Source organism: Danio rerio, chromosome 23, assembly GCF_049306965.1.
Source record: "Danio rerio strain Tuebingen ecotype United States chromosome 23, GRCz12tu, whole genome shotgun sequence".
NCBI lineage: Eukaryota > Metazoa > Chordata > Actinopteri > Cypriniformes > Danionidae > Danio > Danio rerio.
In genome coordinates, this window is record NC_133198.1 from 21,170,028 (window position 1) to 21,194,024 (window position 23,997).

Here is a 23,997-nt window from a genome sequence, read left to right on the forward strand (position 1 = left end):
GCTCCTCGCTCAGTCTGTCTCTCCGTCTGTCTCACGCTCTGTGCTTTTCACTCACTCCGTCCTTCACTTCTCACTCCTCTCTACATTTCAAATACATATAATCATCGATTTGCATCTCGGCATCAAGTAAATCAGGACCCTTGACCCCACAGAGCATTTTAAAAGCAAATTAAAGCAGATGCAATCCCGAGTGAAGATGCAATCTATTTTAGATTCCTCAAGTGTTTTATAACAGTTGTGGAATTTTTTGTGATTGACAGATTGACATGTAGTCATTTTAAATGATAGGGTTTGATTTATTAAAGCGGTTTACATTAATTTTATCTATATTGCGTGATACTGAGCTAATAATAAATCAGCTAAAGCACTATGATCGACAACCATATGCAGTAAATATAGCATTAATTTATGTCATTTTATAAATATTTAAAATTAGGGATTTAGATTGATGTAACTATTGTTAGACGAATGAATTGAGAAATCGCTGGTTAGATTTCATCAATCAGTAAGTTAGATTAATAAGCAAAGGAAAACTAATTAAGCCAAGAAAATCAATTCAGGTTTTGAAAAAGTCTTTTTAATGAACTTGAAACTCAAAATTTCGATTTTCATCCTGCATCTGAAGTCATCAACATCAACAGACCAACTTCTAGAATAACTGCGTATGTGTTTTTAATAGGGCTGGGCACTGGCACAAACTCCACAATTCAATTTATATTCATCAGCTTCTATTAATTTCTGACATAGATTGAGTTCGACTCAGCACTGACTTTTGATGTGTTTATGTCTGATTTTTGTTATGGTTAGTATTTAATGTCTCTCAAGGAAAAAGAATCCCTCACCTACACTTTAAAAAAACAAAGTTGACTCAACTTAAAATGTTAAGGCAACAAACTTCAGGGCATTTTTGAGTTGACTCAACTTTCAACCCAATTTCTGCACTTGACTTGATTTAACTTGAGTCAACTCAAAAATGTTTTTTGCCTTAAAATTTTAAGTTGTCAACTTTTTTTTTTTTTTTTTTTTACAGTGTAGTATAAACTAAACTGGGAACTCTGCATGTACATTACTGTAATTTTTTTGCCAAATCTCGAAACTTTCCACTGTTAAAAATTAAAAATTTATTTCTAAAATCCTTAATATAAACCCCAGGCCTAATTTTACATATGGACACTATATGCTTTTAATTTTAATTATGCAGTTTCATTAAAACTTGAGGTCCCCATTTAAGATTATTTGACTAAAGCCTCCCTTAAAGCCCATCGTGTGCACCTCTTAAGTTTTTGTCTTAGATTGTTTTTTTCATACCTGGTTAACTTTTTTGAAACCACTTTAAAATTGTAAAATATTGTTGTCCTTTGTTGTGACACCTCTATTTATTGAACATGTCCAATATGTCATTTAAAATAAATACCATTATATAAAAAAAGTGTCTAACAATAAAGATAAATTTCTCTCAAGCCATGTAAATTTATATGCATTATCATAATTGTTGCTGTGACAACATTTCAGTGAAAAGTAAAAAAAAAATCATTAAAAAACAGTCAGTGACTTTTTATGTTTTCTCAAACATTAGACTTCAGATTAAATAAATATAAAAATTATTTCTGTATTTATGTAGTATTTTTACGGATTGTTTATCAACTGCACATATATTTTATAGTACAAAAAAAGTTTCAATGAAAGCAAAAATGTATTTGTAATATTTTCTTTTTTCTTTTTTTGGTAAAATGTATGTGGTTAAAATTTTGACTGTTAAAATTCTATAGTTTATCTTAAAATTTGCATTGTGTTTTTAGCAATCACATTATAGTTGTTTTAAAATCTTTTAAATTTACTTGTGACTGCTGACATTTTCTAAACGTATTACTTAGTTCATTTTTCTAACTATAAGATGGTTGCTGTTGCCAAGCGACGTAGTATCTTGGAACATTAACTTGTGCATGTATACTACGTAGTAATCAATACTGTATAAATCAAACATATGCACTTAAAATCCTTGACCTTCTTTGAAATTCAAATGCACATTTTCAATAAGGAAAAACCTCTTGGTTATGGATGCAACTCAATTCATCAGCTTCTAAGCAAAATCTGTTTCCAGCACAATTTCCTGCAGTGATCTTAGTCACTAGTCGCATTGATGGTTCCAGTGAAGGCAATGGAGCCGCAACAATTCATGACCCGTCAACCCTGATACTCAGGACAATCCACCAGCCTCAAAGCACTCGATATTTAAACAAATATCTCTTTGTAACACAGCACACACACATGCACTCACTCCCACTCTCTCCAAAGCCACAATCTCACCCTGACTTTAAAAAGCATCACAGTTTCAGCACATAGTTGTCATAACATCAAACATGTCAGCATAATCACACAAGGTTTGAAAGCAGAGCAGATGTTGTCAGTTTGGCTGACCTTTTAACCGTTTTTTTCTTAAATGATTGACAGGTTGAGAGAACGTTTGCTGAGCTTGACGTTTTTACAACATGCAGATGTATCCCAGAGCTCCAGTCATGTTACTGCTTTTTTTATGCAGGACAATGTCAATGCAAGTGATAAAAGGAAATGGCTGTGAAAATCAGTGATATCTCAGCTTTATCTTTTGTAAATGAAGTATTAAAAGTGTCATATGACCAGAAATAATGAAGTGGAGAAGTTGGGGGATTTCAAGCCTAAAATAACTGCCATTTTTTTCAGGAACACTAGAGTATGTGTATAATGGCTTGACACAAATTATCTCTGCAGCATGCATGTGCAATTCAGTGTGACTTTTCTGAAGCCAGAACGTGTGCTTTAAAACACACAGATAGACAAATGTACAGCCTTAAAGTATACTTCATTTGATAGCATGGATGAACACATTAGAAAGATTTGTCCAGAGTATTGTTACTCTTCAAAACTAGAATACTATGAAGACATTTTTGACCATATTAAAATGAGTTGTAGAGTTTTTTTATGCCCGAAGTTTGTTGATTTTCTTGTTCTTGTTTTTTGTCTCCATTTTTTTCTTTCTTTGAATCAAGGGCCTGGGCCAGTGTTGCCACATTTTGGACAAACTAATTTTTCTGCGTGGGTGAGCTGTGTGTGTGTACACAGCCCAACGAAAATCCAGTGGTGTATTTAGACCAAATTCCGTTTCGACCACTTGCCTTTTATTTCTCATTTCTTGATTTTTTTTTTCTTGATTCTGTTTTAGTTGCAGGGACTGTGGTTGGTGAAAGAACTAGATAAATTCAAAGACTTTACAGAACCTTATGTCAAAGGGCAGGGGTGTGAAACATTTTCCAGTATACACAGGCTGTAGCGGCTACATGACTGCCCAGGTGACCAAAGAGAGTGCATTAAGTTTTATGCTGCATTCAGTACTGGGGTCATATTTACAGTCATGTTATTCAAAGAATTCTTTTCGAAGCTAACACCAATAACTGTTTGCATGATAGCCCAATAATATACAGTTGAAGTCAGAATTATTAACTCCCCTTTGAATTTTTTTCCTTCTTTTTTAAATATTTCCCAAATGATGTTTAACAGAGGAAGGAAATTTTCACAGTATGTCTTATAATATTTTTGTTCTGGAGAAAGTCTTATTTGGTTTCATTCGGCTAGAATACAAGCAGTTTAAACATTTTTAAAGACATTTTAAGGTTAAAATTATTAGCCCCTTTAAGCTTTATTTTTTTGATCATCTACAGAACAAACCATTAATATAAAATACTTTCCTAATATCCCTTACCTGCCTAGTTAAGCTAAATAACCTATTAAAGCCTTTAAATGTCACTTAAAGCTGTATAGAAGTGTCTTGAAAAATATCTAGTAAAATATTATTTACTGTCATTATGGTAAAGATAAAATATATATATCAGTTGTTAGAAATGATTTATTAAAACTATTATTTTTAGAAATGTGCAGAAAAATTATTCTCTCCGTTGAACAGAAATTGTGGAAAAAATAAACAGGGGGGCCTAATAATTCAGGGGGGCTAATCATTCTGACTTCAACTGTATATACATATTTTATTTACATTTTTGTTTTTTAGGATAACAGTATCTCCAGCTGAAAATATATCCAAAGATGCCGTTTTAAATTGTAAAGAAATCTGTGTTAAAACTAATGATGGCAGTAGAAGTCTATGATTCATTTTCATTATTTAGCCTGTTTACTGCTCCAAAATATTTAAAATCTTTCACAAAATAAAATATATTGTGTTCAAAAGGAGTATTTTGTTTTTGTTTTTTTAACATTTAAAAGACATTTTAGGGCAGTGATCACAATATTGTGATGCTGTATATAATTATTATTTTATTATTATTATTTTTTTGCATATGGAAATAATTAGTGGTTTAACCACAAATAGTTATAATAATTTGTGGTTTGTTTAGTTAAACTATGGTAACCACAAATCAACTTTGGATTGGCAACACCAACTATACTTTTGCCAAGAAATTTGAATAAATCTGTGGTTATACTCAATGCTCCAAAAAACATAATTGCTTCTCTTTTACTATTATAAAACCACTGTTAACTTTCATAAGACCTAATGACTTGACTTAATACTATTTCAGAAATAAAAGTCTGGCAGCAGAGAATTAAACAAGGGGTGGAATTAAACAAGATGGTTAGACATATGAAAAAAAATAAAAAATCAAGCGATTGGTCCATATTTAAAATTTTTGTACTGAGAGGTCATGTTTTGATCTTCAATTGGTCTCATGCAGTCCCGTGATGCGATTTCGCAGGTCATTTTGCAATGCAGTGACTTATGAAACTTGTCATATGAGCTTGCGTTTCTGGTCTGTTGCGTTCACATGCCCAAATAAAAGTCTATGGGTTGGAAAGTGAAGTGTCACTGCTCCTTAAAGGTTTAATTAACAACATTTAAGTGGTAACAGCACAGTTTTGCTTAAAATATTGCAATGCACAGAAAATTATTGGTGACATATGGGAAGCTGTCTGAAAGGGATGCTTGAGTGCTAAACCAGATTGTGTTCAAAAACATTAAACCACAGCTGCCCAACTGCAGAATTAAATGTGCACCTCAACTTTCCTGTTTTCCCCAAAACTGTTCAACGAGAGTTCTACAGGGTCAATATACATAGTTGGACTGCTATAGCCAAGCGTTTGGTCTCTTGAGCCATCGTCAGTTTTAATGGTGAGAAAATCTTAGGCTGTGGACAGTGTGGAAAATGTATTGATCTCTGATGACACCTTCATGTCTCTCCCATATCTGAGAGAGTTATGTTGTGGAGAAGCCCCAAAGAAGCATACCACTCAGACTGCTACTTGCCCAGAGTAAAGTAATGGGGTGGATCAGTGATGGTTTGGGCTGCAATATCATGTCATTCCCTAGACCCAATACTTGTGCTAGATGGGCACGTCACTGCCATGGACTACCACACCATTTTGGAGGAGATATAATATCAGGATGATAACGCAACAATACACACATCAAGACTGGTGACAGAGTGATTTAATGAACATGAAAGTGAAGAGACCCTACACCATACTAATGAATTATTGTCTAATTCCAGGTGTTTAAATATCATTGTGCAACCCCTGTATATATTTCTAATTACAACATGTGATGATAAATAGGAAAGCAAGTATTTTTGCAATATTTTAAAATAGATGTTGCATATGATATTTTATATATGAGTGATGCTTCAAGACCTTTTTCATCCGAACAATCAAAAATAAAAAAAACGCAGAATTGTGGGATATTGAGGGAAGTGAAGGTCGAAATCTGTGAAGCTTTTGAAATTCAATCAGAAGGAGGAACCTCCCTAAAGAGAGGAAGTGAGGTAGAATTTGGATTCAGATATGTCTGGATCATCCTATCTTAGAATTCTGCCTTCGAAGACATTTTAAAGTTTCCAGACACAGCCATTGTTTTCATATGCCTTGAATATGTCGACACTATTTGTGTACTATTTTTTAGGGGTAGGTGAAGGGGTATAAAGTAGAATTAGTATAGTATAGAATAAAGTAGAATTAGTATAGTATAGAATTGTCATGCTCACTATAGCAAGCCGTTTTGACATTTAATCTATAGCCCAAACGAATATCTCTTTTCATGTTATTAGTGCTTATTATTTAGATACTAGTATCATTTTCATTCATTCATTCATTCATTCATTCATTCATTCATTCATTCATTCATTCATTCATTCATTCATTCATTCATTCATTCATTCATTCATTTACTTTTTGGCTTTGTCCCTTTATTAATGTGGGGTCGCCACAGTGGAACTTATTCAGCATATGTTTAACACAGCGGATGCCCTTCCAGTATCGTTTCCATAAAAATGTATTCATTAGATACTAATGCCTATTCTTTAGATAATAGCGCTTTTTAAAAATATACTAGTGCTTACTCATTAGACACTAGTTCTTTTTATTAAATACTAGTACCTATTATATAGATACTAGTACTTATTCATTACATATCAGTACTTAGTGCTTAATTTGTAAGTTGCAAGGTCCCGGAACAAATCGGGGTAATGAATCTGGCATGTTACCAAAGTAAGGAGAGGTGTTGCAGACGAAAGTGAAGAGGGCGGGCGTGATCGGAAAAATTAGGTGCTGTATCAGATTATAGAGGTACCGGATCTGGCTAATTCAAGTACAAATTAAGCCCTGCTATTACTTATTCATTATAATTTAGTATTTATTTAATGGATACAGGTACTTATTCGTTCGATACTAATTCTTATTAAATAGAAACTAGTTCTTATTTATTAGATACTATTACTTGTTTTGTTACTAGTAACAATTTAAAAAAAATTTCCATTGCCTTCTCTGGGATCTGTCATTGAGATAACTAATCAGTTTTGACTATATGTATTCCAGCTGGGATTAGTACATATTTTTATGTACTAGTACTTAATCATTAGGTAGCGTCTATTAATTAAAGACTTCTACCCAATTAATAGATACTAGTACTTATAGTAGTTATTCATTAGATAATAGTATCTATTTAATATATATAGAGCTTATTAGTTATATATGAGTACTTATGAAGATACTACAACTTATATAAAAGATTCTACTACACATTTATTATACTAGTACTGGTTATACAGTATAACTACTAGTATAATAAATGTGTACTAGAATGTACTATAACTTATACTAGTATTTGTTTGAAATTTTACTTTCTACTAGTACTAAAATGTTTAATTAAAATCAACTCTTCCGTTTCGACCATTCATAACATAAGATGAGTAAAAAAGCAAAACTGACTAGTAAAATAAGAATTGTACTAATATCTGTATAATTAAATAGTTACTAGTATCTAATAAATTGGTACCAGTATCTATTTAATAAGTATCTAAGTATCTAAAGAATAGGCATTAGTATTTAATGAATAAGTACTCAATGGAAAAGATACTAGTATGTAAACAATAAACACTAGTAACATTAGTACAGGTTATAGATTAAGGGCCCTATCATACACCCGGTGCAATGTGGCGCAAGGCACGACACAATTGTTGTTTGCTAGTTTCAGCTTGGCGCAAAAGTCGTTTTAAGTTTTCCATCCTTATATTAGCAAAAGTGGATTCTGACATGCCCTTAATATGTTTGCGCCCTGCGCTTTGCACTTCACGCATGGATCCTCAAAATAGAGCCCTAAATGTCAAAACAGCTTGCCAAATGCTCACTATATGTGAACCCTTGATTATGCATGAAGAATGAAATATATAGACTCGATAAATGACTAAATATTTTGTACATATATTTTATTGCTCATAATCTTTTGGAGAAATACACAGACTCTGGTCAAAGATGATTTTTTTATAGTGTGCATGTGTCCTCACACATTCAAATGAAAAGCTGTGCATACCTAATGTAGATGCAAATTTATACTTTGTGTGTAATAATATTTATTTTGCACTGCTTTTCACAATTATTCAAGAAGTATCTTATTTTCCATAAGATGCTTTTTCAACGATCCAGTCATAGGTGTTATGCTGGAATCCATTACTGTTTCCCCCTGGTATTAACATGCAGTCAAATGCGTCTCTTGTGACCACTTGTGCTTAAGACCCTTCTAATATATTTCATTCCGCTCTACATCACTTTCAGTGCAGCGCTCAGTGTGATGCACGAGTACAACAGGCCAGTATAGCGAGTTTGTACTATATATAAATATATATTTTTTTGTAAACAATTCCATTTATATCAATATACAACATTTTTCTATAAGCGCATCTGAAGAATAGCAGAGAACACAGTGAGCTGCTGCGGAGAAAGTGCATAATCCTATTTGTCCTAAACATGAGTAATGCTATTTATGAAGGCTTTAAAGTAACTTGTAAGACATAGTTATGTGTACTGCTGACAGATAGGCTGCTGTACTTTTTGTGTTTGAGTGTAGTGTTTTCAAATGTACTTTTGTAGATTATTGTAACGTGGTGATCAAATAAATTTTCATATAGTTTCATTTTGTCTGTTTAGATGTAAAGTAAACATCATAAGATTTTAAGCTTTTGCAGCATAGCTTACATATAGATACATCAATTACATTAACAGCCTTTAAAATGAACATTGCTTTGTTTGACAACGTTGGGCAGGATTTAAAGAGAAAATTAGTCAAATGCATTTTTATAGATAAAAACATTTACATCATAAAGGCTATCGCATTTCTATCCCAAAATACTGAGATATTATTTTATTGGCCATTTTCAAGCCAGTATGTCTCAGCCTACATTTTCACCAAATGTAAAATACTCATAGAAATGATTTAAGATGATACAGTACATTCACTAAGGGACACTGTCTACGAGAGGCAAACATATAAATCATATAAATCATAGACACTTTTAAAGGGCTATGAAACCTCCCCTGTCTCAACAGGGTGTTTTCACACCTCTAGTCTGAAAGAAGTCAGGAAAGTGGTGGAATCCAGCTTTGTTTAGGTAAGAGTGTTGAGTGGTGAAAGAGGGAAGGGTTTGAAAAGGGGATTTTCATCACGTGCACTACAGCTGATTTTCACACCGGCAACACAAACACAGATGCAGGGCAGATAGACAGTGATTCGGAGAGCAGCATTTACAATGAATCAGAGAGCTCTGTGGAAGTGGAGGATTTTCAGTCCATAATAGTGCAGTGATAGTCTGGTTTCTCTCAAGGTTTTTTTTCTTCACTTTCGCCAATTTGTAATGTTTTTTTTTCCCTCTCCGCTGTTGATACTAGCTTGCATAGTTTGGGATCGGTAGAGCTACGCATCGATAGATTTGCCCTCAATGGTTTAGACCCTCAGTAGTGATTATTAAACCACACAGAACTGAACTGAACTGAACTTAAACACTAATAACTGAACTACACTGTTTCAATTTACTACGATCTTTTATATGAAGCTGCTTTGACACAATCTACATTGTAAAAGCGTTATACAAATAAAGGTGAATTGAATTTAATTGAATATTACTGTAAACTCAGTTACTAAATCATTTTGACTAAGGTATGTCTTTAAATACTGAAAAAGTTCTGCTGATGATACTAACTAACTTTGCAATCTGAATAAACATAAACAAAAAACATTGATCACAGACTTAACAAATTTGTAGAGCCAGGACAATGAACACTAACTGAAACCACATCTTTTTTTAAAAGAAGATGACTGGCAAACCCGGATTTCACCATTTCCAGATTAGAAAAGCTCTCGGGTAAAAAAAATGTTCCTTAAAAACATATTTTTGTCTTGTGTTAGCAGACCACTGTAATCCACACATTTGGGTCCACACGCAAGTTGGAAATAGAAACAAAACCTTTGTTGCGGCACATTTATAAACCAACACTGATAACTTTTATCTACTTGTTTGAATTACATTTGGCAACACATTGTGACATCTCTTTGATCACTGTAATGTCTGTTTCACATCGCAAGTGTGACCAGTGCATGCACAGCATGTATGGAGAGCAGAAACAGTGCACAGGTGTTTGACTTTTACACCAGCTGCGTCAGCAGCACGCAGCGGATCAGCAGCTTTTGCACAGACCAATCTATCTCTCTCTATTCTATCTAGTTACCTATGTATCTATCTATATATAAATACACTTTTTTTTTTTACTTTTTATCTGCACCAAGGCCCGCAGCAACTTCCTCCTATGCTGTTTCCTTAACCTGCAAGTCTTTATTTTACAAATTATATAGATCCTAAAGAACCGCTTGCTTCTCACGCTCTATGAGGAGTGTCACTCATGTCTTTTAAGGTATACTCAGTCAGAAGACAATCACCTGTGATATCATGTAATTTTGTTTTTGATTGTCAGGATGATTTAGGCCAATAGTTATACTCATATTTATAAAAATGGTTATAATGATATTTAAACATGATCAAACTTGTGTGCAACTTAAACTAATACTAAAATTGTTTTAAATTTGGTTTTGTGTCAACTGAATAGCCTAGTGATTAGCGTGCCAACGTATGGTGCAGTAGCACGTAAGGGTGTTCTGAGTTTAATTCCCTGCTTGAGGACATTTCCCTACACTACCCCCATCACTCAATCTTTGCTTCCTGTCTCAATACTGTCCTATCCAATAAAGTCAAAAAATGCCAAAAAATAAATCTTTAAAAAAATAAAAATAAAAATTAGTTTTTCAGTTCGACCCCAAATAATTTTTGTTGCTGTTTTATTAGTTTTATTAAAGGGCACATAGTTTAACCCTTTTTATTATTTATTATTAATATTATGGTTCTTCTGAGTGTACCAGTTTAGGTTCAGTTCAACACACAGTTCAGATGTTTTATTATAATGTGTTAAAAAGTGTCATGTTGTGGGCGTTTACACAGTTTGCTGTCTTAGGGGCGTGTTGCATCACAGTTTTGGCTTCCCACCCAACGTAACAAGTGGGCGGAGCCAAGAGCTCCTACGCTCTGTGTTTGCAGCAGACAGGCTGACAGACAGAGAGCTAAGCTAAGCTAAGCTAGGATGAGCATTCAGCCGTACATGTACGAGTCGGACACAGACCAAGCAGAGAGTACAAAATCATTTGTGTCTTTAAAACATGAAGTGTTCCGAATCGTCGCGCCACGCATTCCAGAACTCCAAACATAAGCCTCCACCAGGGCAAACATACCGGCACCGCGCCAAGCCGCTGACCCCGACAGAAATCCACGCAGCGCCGAGCCGCTGACCCGAAGCTCCGCCGCGTGCACCCCGACAGGCCGACAGAATAGGTGCCCTTTAAGTTAAAAAAACTGTGGATATTATTGATGCATTTATTGGGTAAAATTGTAAAAAATAAATAAATACTTTTTACTGTCATTCAATGTGTTTTGGTCATTATCAAAATAGACACAGCACCATAACTATTGCGGCACTGCTGTTTTAGCGACGCTCATGTCTCGTGCTGACGCGCTGCTTCTGCATGCAGTACGAAAGCTCGAATTTGTTAACATGGACTCCAAAAAAACACGCTCTGCTTATGCTTGTGGTGTAAAACAGACATCTGTGAAGCTATGTCATGCATATTAATGAAGTTGCATCTCGTTCACAATAGAGCGAGCTGATTGGTTCGAAACAAGTTTTTATCATGAATTGATGAATAGATGTGCTGAAAACTCAATGTCGTCACTTTGTACAGACAGCCAATCCCCACGCTGGAACACAATGATCTCATCACCGTGCTGTTGCTCAAAAATTTATTTTAAACTGGAAGAATGAATTTGCCCTTTACAAATTAGGAATTTGTCCTAATAATGTTTTTAGCAACATGGGACATTTACAAAACTATCAACATCTCAAAAAATGAATTTTGGAGTTTCGTGATCCTTTAAGTTTTGTGGTATTTATTTGGTGTTGTGCAAAGAACTGCGTGAAAATATTACTGCGTTCATCAATAATATGTAAAATACCAAAAATTGCTGACATCAAACTGCCCGTAGTGTTAGTATTACCTAGGAATTGCAGTCACACAAATGTTTAAGTCCGTATATGTAGATTCACAAAAGTGTTGGCTGAATCCTGTATTTCCAATCAGCCAGTGTTGGCCATATTGGCCTGCCTTATTCACAAGCACTATCAAATGAATGGACTCATGTTATGTGATTTGTTACGAAGGTGTGGAAATGCAAGCCAATGAAAAGGATGTGGATTTGATTAGGTTTGTATGTGTTTTTGTACAATGCTTCAAAGTTCCCTGTTTTGGTGCACTCTTTTACATTATGGTTCTGGTTAATAGAAAGAAAGTAAATTATATTTTGTGGCTGTTTAAATGCATTTAACCACATGAGTATTTGCACTATGAAAGCAATCCAATCAGATGTGTTTTAACTGCCTCTAGTTAAACACAAATGGACACAATCTGAATATTTTAGACTCTCTTTACCTGTATGTATAGAGTAATAGCTTTGTCCACTTGTGATCAGATTGACAGTGATTTATTTTAACGCAAGATGTAAACAGAGGCTTAAATGCCTCAGTATTGTTGATCTTATGAGAGAACATATGGACACTTAAAACGTAATCCCTGTCCATTCATTCCATCCAGAACCAAATGTGAATTTTATATAATGTCGCCAAAGCTCATAAAAGCCCAGTCTGTGCAGTTTGTTTATCTGCTGTGATATTCAGATCAGGGGGGTTGTGCTCAGTTCTGGTGGGCCATCATTCAGTATATCCCTCCATTTAGCATGAGCATGTGATCGTTACCAATATCATTGTGCTCTTATAAGACTCTCAGCTGGGGCTCAATTGTTTAATCAGGACTAGCTTTACTAATGTTACTCTGTTTATGTCCTGAGTGGCACTGAAGTCAAATCGGTCAGATTTAAGTAGTCAAAGCATTTATTGTCAACAGAGGCAAATCTCCAGCTTCTGCTTTGAATCAAGAATAGCATGTACCTCTATAATTGTCCTATAGTATGTACAATAAAATCAATTCCAATTCAGGATTCAATCCCAGTAAAGTGCCTCTAGCAAGATTAGTTAAGGTAAGTGGTGCGGTCTCAGATTGCTTTTAGCCCTCTCATTCCAAGGTGTGAGGTTACCAGAAGCATTTGTGCTCAGTTTCATTTGAGGCGAACCTTAAAACCACCCCAGTATGTTGAGGTATTTGATGAACAGTGTTTATTATAGAATTACGTTCTGAAAAAGCATGATATTCTTTTGACCTGATGTTTGAAATGGACTGATTTTTACTACCTGTATGATGGGTGGTCTTTTTAGTTGCTTACATGTCTCTTTATGTTTAAACATTGGTAATTTTGAGGTAGATCTTTAGTATTTTTTTTTTCATATCACATTAACAAGCTGATTATAGTTTCTGTAAACCTGCTTAACCATGAGGTCAGAGAGCAATGGTTCTCAGTTGGTGGGTTGCAGGCATGTCCTGACTAAGAAAAAAACTAACTAGAAACAATTAATGTCAAAAAGTGCAAAGATAGAATAGCATAACAAAGAGTTTTTTCAACTTTTAATAGGATAGGGGAAATTCGTCTTACATATTTTGTTGTTGATGTCAAAAAAGTCTCTAGTACTACTGTGATACAGTATTTTGGTGCAAATTCATCTGTCGGTTACAGTAGGTGGAAGCTAGCCAAATTAGGAGTTTCCTGACATCCCCTTTCCTCAAAGCATGAACAGATCTATGCAAACTTCAAAAAATAAGACCCAGACTTCATTAAAAACCAAACACAGTGTGTTGTGTGCAGTGAATTATTGGCTCCCAAGAGTTAGAAGTCTTCAAAACTGTTTTGGTACTGTGTTGGGTTTCCACTTGATAAATGTCCAAAACTGGGTCCTGCAGCAACATCATGTGCAGAAGCAATGTGTTAAAAATACATATTTTCTATGCATCATGATTCTGAGCTGCACCCCTGAGAAGTCAATTAAACATTGATTTTGTTTTAATGTCTAACAAACTTTTGCTTAAAATCTTAACCAATGTACAGTAGTTTAATGGCAGAAGTAGCTAGATAGATAGAAATATTTCCCAAATGATGTTTAACCGAGCAAGGAAATTTTCACAGTATGTCTGATAATATTTTTTTATTCAGGAAAAAGGCGTATTTGTTTTATTTCAGCTATAATAAAAGCAGTTTTAAAAAATTTTAAACACCATTTTAAGGACAAAATTATTAGCCCCTCTAAGCTATATTTTTTTCTGATAGTCTACAGAACAAACCATCGTTATACAATGATGCCTAATTACCCTAAGCTGCCTGGTAAACCTAATTAACCTAGTTAATTCTTTAAAAGTAACTTTAAACTCTATAGAAGTGTCAAATATTATAGTTAAATATTATGTACTGTACATACTGTACACACATACATAAATACAAACATATTCGGGCCATCCTTCAATTTAGTTTCTAAAAATAGCTTTTCCAAGTGAATTATATTATTTATTTATTTATTTATTTATTTATATAATAAATTAATTATATAATATTATATATTATAAGATTATATTATATTATATGAATTAATTATTAATTTTCTTGTCAGCTTAGTCCCTTTATTAATCCGGGGTCACCACAGCGGAATGAACCGCCAATTTATCCAACATGTTTTTATGCAGCGGATGCCCTTCCAGCCGCAACCCATCTCACACACACACACACCAACACACCAACACACACACACACACACTACGGACAATGTAGCCTACCTAATAGCCTACCTAATTCACCTGTACCACATGTCTTTGGACTGTGGGGGAAACCGGAGCACCCAGAGGAAACCCACGTGAACGCAGGGAGAACATGCAAACTCCACACAGAATCGCCAACTGAGCTGAGGTTCGAACCAGCGACCTTCTTGCTGTGAGGTGACAGCACTACCTACTGTGCCACTACGTTGCGCTTATATTATATTATATTATATTATATTATATTATATTATATTATATTATATTATATTATATTATATTATATTATATTATATTATATTATATTATATTATATCCTGCTTATGTCATTCTTCATTCAAACAAAAATACAATTATATGTGTACTGAATACAGGATCATAGACCATACATCAAATATGATACATTTCTTGTTCTTATAGACAAATGAGTTAATTCCTGTAGTTTAAGGATAATGGCAGAGCATGAAGAAACAAAATTTACAATTAATGAGTTTTTTGGTGCTGTACTATGATCCTTAAAACTAGACTTTTAAAATGTCATCAAATTTTTCTTGCTACTTTACAGTAAATATGTAAATTATTTGGTATATAAACCACTATTACACTGATTAACATTTAAATTGGTCTTCTGTAAAAATCAATGATAGACACAGTGTCTTGCTCAGAAAAAAAATCTAAGCTTAAGCAATAAATAAGCTCAAACATGCTTGCTTTATGAATAAAAACCTGTAAGAGAGATATTTGGTGTGCTTCATGTATTTGATTGTTATATGTCGATGAAAGCCTCAGTTAAGTCTGCTCATTTTATAAGAGATTTCATCTTTCCAGAAAATTTAATTTTAGATTTTATTAACATTTAATTTGACCTAATCCTTTAGCTAAAGTACAAAACAAGTTTGAAGTATTTAAGCCACTTGATTTACATTAAAGGTACACTTTTCACATATTCCTGAGAAAGCAAAATATTTGCTTTGTTAGTGACATTATTTTCTTTTTAAGCTATATATTTAAAGAAATTAAAATCAATTGTTGTTAGTGACACTGGTGGTCATTAAGTGAACTGCACCCATCAACCTATTGCTTGTGCTTGCGAACATTCGTAACCTTTAAAAAACTGAACATGATTCAATGCAACAGCATACAGCAATCAAGGCAAATTCTTTTCATTGTTTAATTAGAAGTAAACTGAAATTGCAAATAGCTTTGCAGTGATTATGAATGGATAATGAATGTCCAGATGGTGTCAATGCTGCTGAGTGTAACATTTAGAAGAATAAGTGAACGTAACTCCTCTCAATAACACAACAAACCAGATAAACACACGCTCAAAAAACTATGTATATAAGTAGAGCTCTAACAACACGAATTTTGAGTTTTTTGGAACAACTTAATTGTTTTATGTTCAATCTACCTAAATTTGCTAAAACCATTAGGCTTACTCAATCCCTTCAAGTTGTCCAAACACAAATTAATTGTGTGGAACCCAGCATTTTATACAGTGCAACAAAAATGACAGCAGTGAGAAGACCACAGTTAAGAATTTTGTCATAGCATAGTATGCAACAGCTCTGCGATTCATCAGCATTGTGACCACACTAAAAAAAATGATGCAAACAAGTAATGTGTTAAATTTAAATAGATAAATTACATTTAGTAATGTTCAACTTAATTTGTTTGTTTAAATTCAGCAAAAAATATTTTTTTACAACCACTTTAAAATTTTAGTAAATCCAAGGAATTATCTTTGAATTATGTTTTTCAGTGCAGTGGGGTGTTGAAATATGCTGTTGATTATGAAGTTTATTTTACACCATAGACTATGTAGACCTTGTATATGCGGCAGAGGGGTCAGCTAGGATCAGCTGTGAATAGTTCTGGTTCGGCCTGACCCCAAAGAACCATGACTCCATACATATCTGTACTTAGATACAACTCTGCATTGACGTACATATTTACAATTGTTATTCTTTGCTTTAACCAATCAGAACTTTTTACCTGAATTACGCCATTTCTGGTCTTGTGTAAAGAGTATAATTGCTGTGTTACTGTAAGTCAGATCAGCCTGCGAACTCAGCATGAGTGTGAAGCCCTTCTGCCATTAAAACCGCAAACTATCTTTAGTAAATTCTTCATTTTATTGCATCTTTAAGTCTTCTCTTCCTCTGACACACCAGACTTTTATATTTAATTATTAATCTTCATCCCCAACATATAAATTGGCTGCTATATTCTCTATCTAGCAACCTACAGTACTCTATAAAAAGCAAAACCTGTTGTAACTCAAAACTTTTAAGTTGAGTTAATATAATCTATAAGTTTATGCACAGTTAATTTGCGTATTTTAAAGCAAGTGTTTACTCACTTTTTCAAGAAAAGGGAAATCTAAGGATTTAGTCTTTTTTTCAACTAATGAAAAAATTAGTCAACTAATTACTTTTTTTCACAGTGTAGATTTGTGAAAACCATTTGAATTAAACCCATTACTTTTGATGACATGTTGACATAACAGTACTGTGGGGTACTTTCAGCGTGATTATTGTATAAGCATTTATTTCATATGTCAAAGAACAGAAGAGAAGCTCTCAGGAATGCAAGTAAATGTCACATTCTTTTCATTATCTATGAAATAACCTTTACATAATAATCAGTCTACATGACAATCCATGAAGTCGGGGAAGTTTTAAGACTCTAGTTAGAAACCTATACACATTGGCAATAATAAAAATAAAGATTTTAAAAAGCCTCACAAAAAAAAGCCTACAACTAAGGCAGGATAGAATGAAAGCATCCAACATAACGAAATGAAAATAAAATAAGAGAAATAGGCTACATTTTTCCGGTGTTTAAAGTGTGACCTGAAGTAGTGGATAAAACTTGATTTAATCCATGTTAAATTAATTGCTCCTAAGATATTGCACACTTAAACATTTCCCTCCTCAGAGACTGAAGTGAGAATCAAGCCGGCGTGGCGTTGTAGTAGATGGGCAGAAGGAAGGACTCACCGAGGATCTGTATGTTGGTTCCAGGCGGTGCCAGGTGCTGCTGGATGGTCTCATAGAAAGTGCCCTCACACATCAGCAGGACTGTCAGACTGACCCAAACCCACAGCAGCCACGACATCCCAACACTCCTCTGAAGACACAAAGAGAGCGTCAACGGTCAGCAACACACACTCTCTCCTTTCAAACTCACTGTTACTTACGCAAATGCTGTGGGCACATTCACATCTGAAATAGTTTTTAATTGAATCTAAAATCAGACATTATGTGAGTGTGACAGAAATTTTTCACGGCTCCAGACTTCATATCGACCGTTTAGCTCTTTAGTTTGTCAGATAGGCCACGTTTAGCGATGAAAGTGCCAATTAGTTTCTTCAGCTACCTGACAGTCTGTTTTCCAATTTCTGTAGCTTCAATTGCCTATTCAAACTGAATGTGAGAGTTATGACTAAGCAGCCACATTTTCTTTACACTTCCACACAGCGCATTCTGAACCTGAATGCCAGGCTGTAAAACTACAAAAGCGTCTGGAGAACTTATGAAAAGAGCCATGCGTTTGGTCTTGCCGCATGCGTAACAGGGTATAAAAATCACCAAAAGCCAGATTAGACTTAAAGTATTCATGCAGAGGGAAAATAATAATAACAATAATAAAACAAAAATAAAAATTCCATGCATTATGTCAGAAATATGTTGATAAACAAAGCTAAAACATAGAAATATCTACCTGTATCGTCCAGGGACAGCTGTATGTAAAACTCAACACTTTGTCCTCAATCCATTCATTGTGAGGTGTCCGGATATCCTTTCGTCCAGGTATTGCTGTCTTGTAGAAACTCTCAGTTCTTCTGTCTTCTCACTTTGATGCCTGAAGCTGAAATCAGGGACAGTGCAGGACAAACAAAGAGCGAAGGAGAGAGAGAGAGAGAAAGAAAGAGCGCTCTGATTTAAAGCACGGCAAACCCGCTCATCTAACACTAGAATCGCCTCTTCACTCCCCTGAGCCACAGAGATGATTTTCCGCTTCACATTTAAACACAACTGAAGGGCGGTACTCTCTCTCTCACACACACTCTCTCCCTCCCTCTCTCTCTCTCTCTCTCTCTCCCTCATTTCATCTCTTTCTCTCTGTCTCTTTCTCTTAGTCCCTCACTCCATCTTTCTCCTTCTCCCCCTCTTGCGCGTAATAATTTCTCCCAGTACACGAGAGCTCTTGGCTTCCAGCTGTACGTGATCTCTCATCTAAAACCTGCCTTGATGGAGCAATCGCTGGAAACTTGGGAAATGATGCCGGGCATTTGTATCTTAATATATCGCTCCGAATAGGTGATGGTGAACTGACATTTATCACTAACTTTTTTTTCTTTTTCTTTTTTCTTGTGCAACACAAATCCTCCCCTCAAGCAGCCGAGGATTCAATATTTTTCTCTCGGCACGCAAACAGATTGTGGTTGTGATCTGGGAACTCGCCGGTTTTTAAGCCTCTTCTATCCTCAGCTTGTAATTGAGCTTCAGACCTTGACAGACCTGGAGTCACCTGCTTGTCACCAACAAATTGCAGGAGCTACACTGTTTTGCACAACAAAAACAATGCACAAAAAACACCCTTGCAGGGTATTTTTTCCTTAAATCAAGCCATCCTCAAGATAGCATACCTAATATATACTGTGTAAACAAAAAAAAAAAAAACTATTACTTGTTTTTGTAGAGTTTAATTGGCATTTATGCTCGAAATCAATTTCATCTTTAGATTAGAAAATTTATTGTTTTTTTGTTGTGTCGCAATATATTTAACAAATGTAATTTACAAAAATATATGAAGATAACCAATTTGTTGAATTTTACCAGCAAAATACCAATTATTGCAAACAGTACAAAACAGATTGGAATGGAAATAAAGTAATAATATGTATGTATAATTACATATTTAAATCTATATTGTAATAGTTTTACTTCCATTTACTATATTTACTATAAAAAATTACTCATCTGTCTCCTTATTAGGTACTGTTCAACTGCTTGTTAACGCAAATTTCTTATCAGCCAATCACATGGCAGCAACGTAGACATGGTCAAAATGATTTGCTGCAGTTCAAACCGAGCATCAGAATGGGAATGAAAGGTGATTTAAGTGACTTTGAACGTGGCATGGTTGTTGCTGTCAGACCGGCTGGTCTAAGTATTTCAGAAACTGCTGATCTACTGAGATATTCACATACAACCATCTCTAAGGTTTACAGAGAATGGTCCAAAAAAAAAAGAGAAAATATCCAGTGAGCGGCTGTTCTGTGGGTGCATATACCTTGTTGATGCCAAAGGTCAGAGGACAATGGCCAGACTGCTTTGATCTGATAGAACGGCAACAGTAACTCAGATCACCACTCATTACAAATGAGTTATACAGAAGAGCATTTCTAAATGCACTGAAACCTTGAGGCAGATGGGTTACAGCAGTGGAAGATCACACAAAGTGCCACTCCTGTCAGCTAAGAACAGGAAACCGAGGTTACAATTTACACAGGCTCACCAAAATTGGACAATAGAAGATCGGAAAAATTTAGCCTGGTCTGATCATTCTCGATTTCTGCTGCAACATTCAGATGGTAGGGTGAAAAAGCATGGATCCATCCTGCCTTGCATCAGCGTTTCAGGCTGCTGCTGGTGGTGTAATAGTGTGGGGGATTACTTTTTGGCACTCTTTGGGCCCATTAGAACCAACTGAGCATTGTCAATACCACAGCCTACCTGAGTATTGTTGCTGAGTCCCTTTATGACCACAACATTCCCATTTTCTGATGGCTACTTCCAGCAGGATAATGCGTTATGTCATAAAGGGCGAATCTTCTCAGACTGGAATCTCAGTTTTCATTCATTCTTAAACACGACAATGAGTTCTCTGTTCTCAAATGACCTTCACAGTCATCAGATCCCAATCCAATAGAGCACCTTTGGGATGTGGTGGAACAGGGGATTCACATCATAGATGTGCAGCTGACAAATCTGCAGCAACTGCGTGATGCTATCATGTCAATATGGACCAAAATCTCTGGGTAATATTTTTCAGACCTTTTTAAATCTATGCACAAAGCGGTACTAGTAAGGTATAACTTATAATGTGGCCGGTGAGTGTATGTGTATAGCTTCTGCAACTCTCACATTGTCGCCCACTGAAGCTAAGCGGGGCTGCGCCTGGTCGGTACCTGGATTGGGGACCCCATGGGAAAGCTAGGTTGCTGCCAGAAGTGAAGTTAGTAAGATCAGCAGGGGGTGCTCAGCTTGTGATCTGTGTGGGTCCTAACAACCCTGTATATGGATGGGGACTCTATACTGCTCGGTGAGCGCTGTTTTTCGGATGAGACATTAAACTGAAGTCTTTTTTTTTTTTTTTGCTATTGAATATTTTTTATAGCAACAGTAACTTTTGTTTGACTTATAATACAACTTAATTATTTAAGAATGTTAAGAAATTAAGCCAGTGCTGTTGCTGTACGTAAATTCTAAAATTTGCTGCTCTAGAAAACTCATTAAAGTGCATTCAGCTTCTTTGGTCGTCCAGATATGTTATTTTGTACTGGGTATATTTAGGTTATTTTTTATTGAATTGTTTTTGAATTATTGTTTTTTTAATGCTGTATGTGAATACCTGATCGAGTCCCTTCTTTGTTCTGAACAGTTGAAACGCCTGCTGTTCTTTGGAAAAAAAACATCCATGTCCTGCAGAGTCTTCAGTTTTTCAGCATCTTTTGCATATTTGAAACCTTTCCAGCAGTGGCTGTGATTTTGAGATCCTTCTTCTCACACTGAGGACAATTGAGGGACTGAAACACAACTGTCAAAAAAGGTTCACATGCTCGCTGAAGCTCTACAAGGAAAGACAATGCATTAGGAGGGCTTGAAAACTTTTTGAATTTAAAGATCAAGGTACATTTTTCACTATTTATCTCCTGGGAAACATGCAAGTGTCTTTTGCTTTCTTGTGAAATTGTTTTTGCAAGAATTTAATTATTTTACTCTGAGATAAATGTTGGATTTTTTAAAAATGTGCAGCTCATTTTCTCCCTGTAATTAACTAACAGTGTCAGCCTTAATCTTATTATTGCAATTATGACAATAAATGAATCCAACATCGGGTGATAAATATTGACAGCTAATACATTGGTATGTTCCTAATATTTATTATTATTATTATTATCAACTATTAATTTTTTTGGTATATTCATACTGTATATTTTGATATACTATACTACGTGATTATTACGAAGTCAAAAGTATTAGCCCTCCTGTAAGTTTTTTTTTTTTTTTTTTTAAATATGTCCCAAATGATGTTTAATAGAGCAAGGAATTTTTCACAAGATCTCCTACAATATTTTTTTCTTTTGGAGAAAGTCTTATTTGTTTTATTTTGGCTAGAATAAAAGCAGTTTTTAATTTTTGCAAACCATTTTAAGGTCAATATTATTAGCCCTCTTGAGCAAAATGTGTTCAGTTTTCTACAGAACAAAACATCCTTCTACAATTACTTAAAACCTAATTAACCTATTTAAGCTACTAAATTGCACTTAATGCTGAATACTAGTATCTTTAAAAATATCTAGTAATATTTTATTTACTGTCATCATGGCAAAGATAAAAGTAATTAAAAAAAGTAATTAAAAGTTATTAGAAATTAGTTAATAAAACTATTATGTTTAGAAATGTGTTCAAATTTTTTCCTATTAGAAATTGGGAAAATAAATATACAGTGGAATAATAAATCAGAATGGTTAATAAATTCTGTATGTATATATACAGTATAATAGTGTGTGTGTGTATATATAGTAATAATATACATTTATACAGATATATTTACAGTTTTCCATATGTGGAATTGTAAAATCTACAGTACAAGCTGAAGAATGCACTAAATGCACTGAAGGCATCACTCCCATATAGAGAGCTCCTACTCAGCCTGCCTACTGCCTCCCCTCATGGCCCGATCCCTTCCACCTGCCGATATTCCTCCCACTAAACACCAGTCACTTCTGCTGCTTCTCAATAACAGGGATCTACAGAAAGCCTGCGTTTCCCTGAGTGGATTTTGTCTTTTCAATAGCAGCAGCTGCATACACTTGAGTAGAGTAGAGTAGATCTGTCAGGACTCTTCAAACTGTCTGAACTGAGACCTTCAGCCACTCTCTGCCAGCTGGAGATTTCTCTGCTTTTCTTGCAAAGTTAGAGTTAATTTTTTTTTTTTTTTTGGACAAGCTGGAGAGTACAAGAACACTGTGTGCTGAAGTCTTAATGTTTCTTACTTACTCCCTTTTAAGCCTGATGTACAAGTTCACCCAGATGTAACTGTGAAATGGGTTTTATAGCAATGTCTTAAACAGTTTGGGCTCATTTTAGAAAGTGAAATTCAAATCTTTTCAGAATGTGAATCAAACTGTTCTTTAGTCCTGCTCCATTCATTCTCTTCTGGAACATTTAATTATTTAAACCCTCTCCGACTCACTGAAAATTTAACCAAGAGATGCTTGCGTTTGTGTACACAATTTGCTTATGATCATTGCATTTCCTGTTAGGAAATCTGCAATATTTCTGGTTAAACTGAGCAGCTGTGAATGCCATACCAAGTATGTCCAAACTCTGTCCTGGAGGGCCGGAGTCCTGCTGAGATTAGCTCCAACTTGCTTAAACACATCTGCCAGGAAGTTTTAAGTATGTCTAGTAAGAGCTTGATTGGCTGGTTTAGGTGTGGTTAGGGTTTGATTAGGGTTGGAACTAAAGTCTCAAGGACAGGGGTTTTCAAACTGTATGCACAGTAAGGAAAGGCGAGTCGCACAGCGTCACTTAGTTGCAGCTATATTTTAAGTTACGGTGAATCAAAACAGGGCGAGGCAGTGGCGCAGTAGGTAGTGCTGTCACCTCACAGCAAGAAGGTCGCTGGTTCAAACCTCGGCTCAGTTGGTGTTTCTGTGTGGAGTTTGCATGTTCTCCCTGCCTTCGCGTGGGTTTCCTCCGGGTGCTCCGGTTTCCCCCACAGTCCAAAGACATGTGGAACAGGTGAATTGGGTAGGCTAAATTGTCCATAGTGCATGAGTGAATGTGTGAGTAAATGTTTCCCAGAGATGGGTTGCGGCTGGAAGGGCATCCGCTGCGTAAAAACTTGCTGGATAAGTTGGCGGTTCATTCCACTGTGGCGACCCCTGATTAATAAAGGGATTAATCCGACAAGAAAATGAATGAATGAATGAATGAATCAAAACAGTACGATATTACAGGAGCCATATTACTTTTTATTTAATTATAATGTTTATTTGTATATTGAATAGTTTTGGGTTTCACAGTGACGTTTGATGTTTTCGTCACATGGGCATAGAGCAAATAAAGCATGTGCACAATCACACAGGTGTTAGGAGGAGA

General features: G+C 35.1%; 1 protein-coding gene and 1 long non-coding RNA gene across 5 annotated transcripts in view; one reads left to right on the plus strand and one right to left on the minus strand.

The window, feature by feature from the left end:
• Positions 1-18,694, minus strand: part of tafa1a (TAFA chemokine like family member 1a) — a 109,883-nt gene extending 91,189 nt beyond the window's left edge. For 2 of the 4 annotated variants that reach the window (XM_005162106.6, XM_073937944.1), the window contains exons 1-2: positions 18,323-18,694; positions 17,599-17,728 (exon numbers count right to left, since the gene is read on the minus strand). In XM_005162106.6, the coding sequence (XP_005162163.1) occupies positions 17,599-17,716 (118 nt within the window). In that variant the 5' untranslated portion in view covers positions 17,717-17,728; positions 18,323-18,694. The remainder of the gene's footprint in view (positions 1-17,598; positions 17,729-18,322) is intronic. The other 2 variants (NM_001386557.1, NM_001386558.1) reach the window with 1 other exon arrangement.
• The window catches only part of LOC141380478 (uncharacterized), a 91,883-nt gene extending 70,139 nt beyond the window's left edge, over positions 1-21,744 (plus strand). The window contains exons 3-4 of the long non-coding RNA XR_012398448.1: positions 17,537-17,754; positions 21,269-21,744. This is a non-coding gene — a long non-coding RNA (uncharacterized lncRNA). The remainder of the gene's footprint in view (positions 1-17,536; positions 17,755-21,268) is intronic.
• Positions 21,745-23,997: the final 2,253 nt, after the last annotated feature.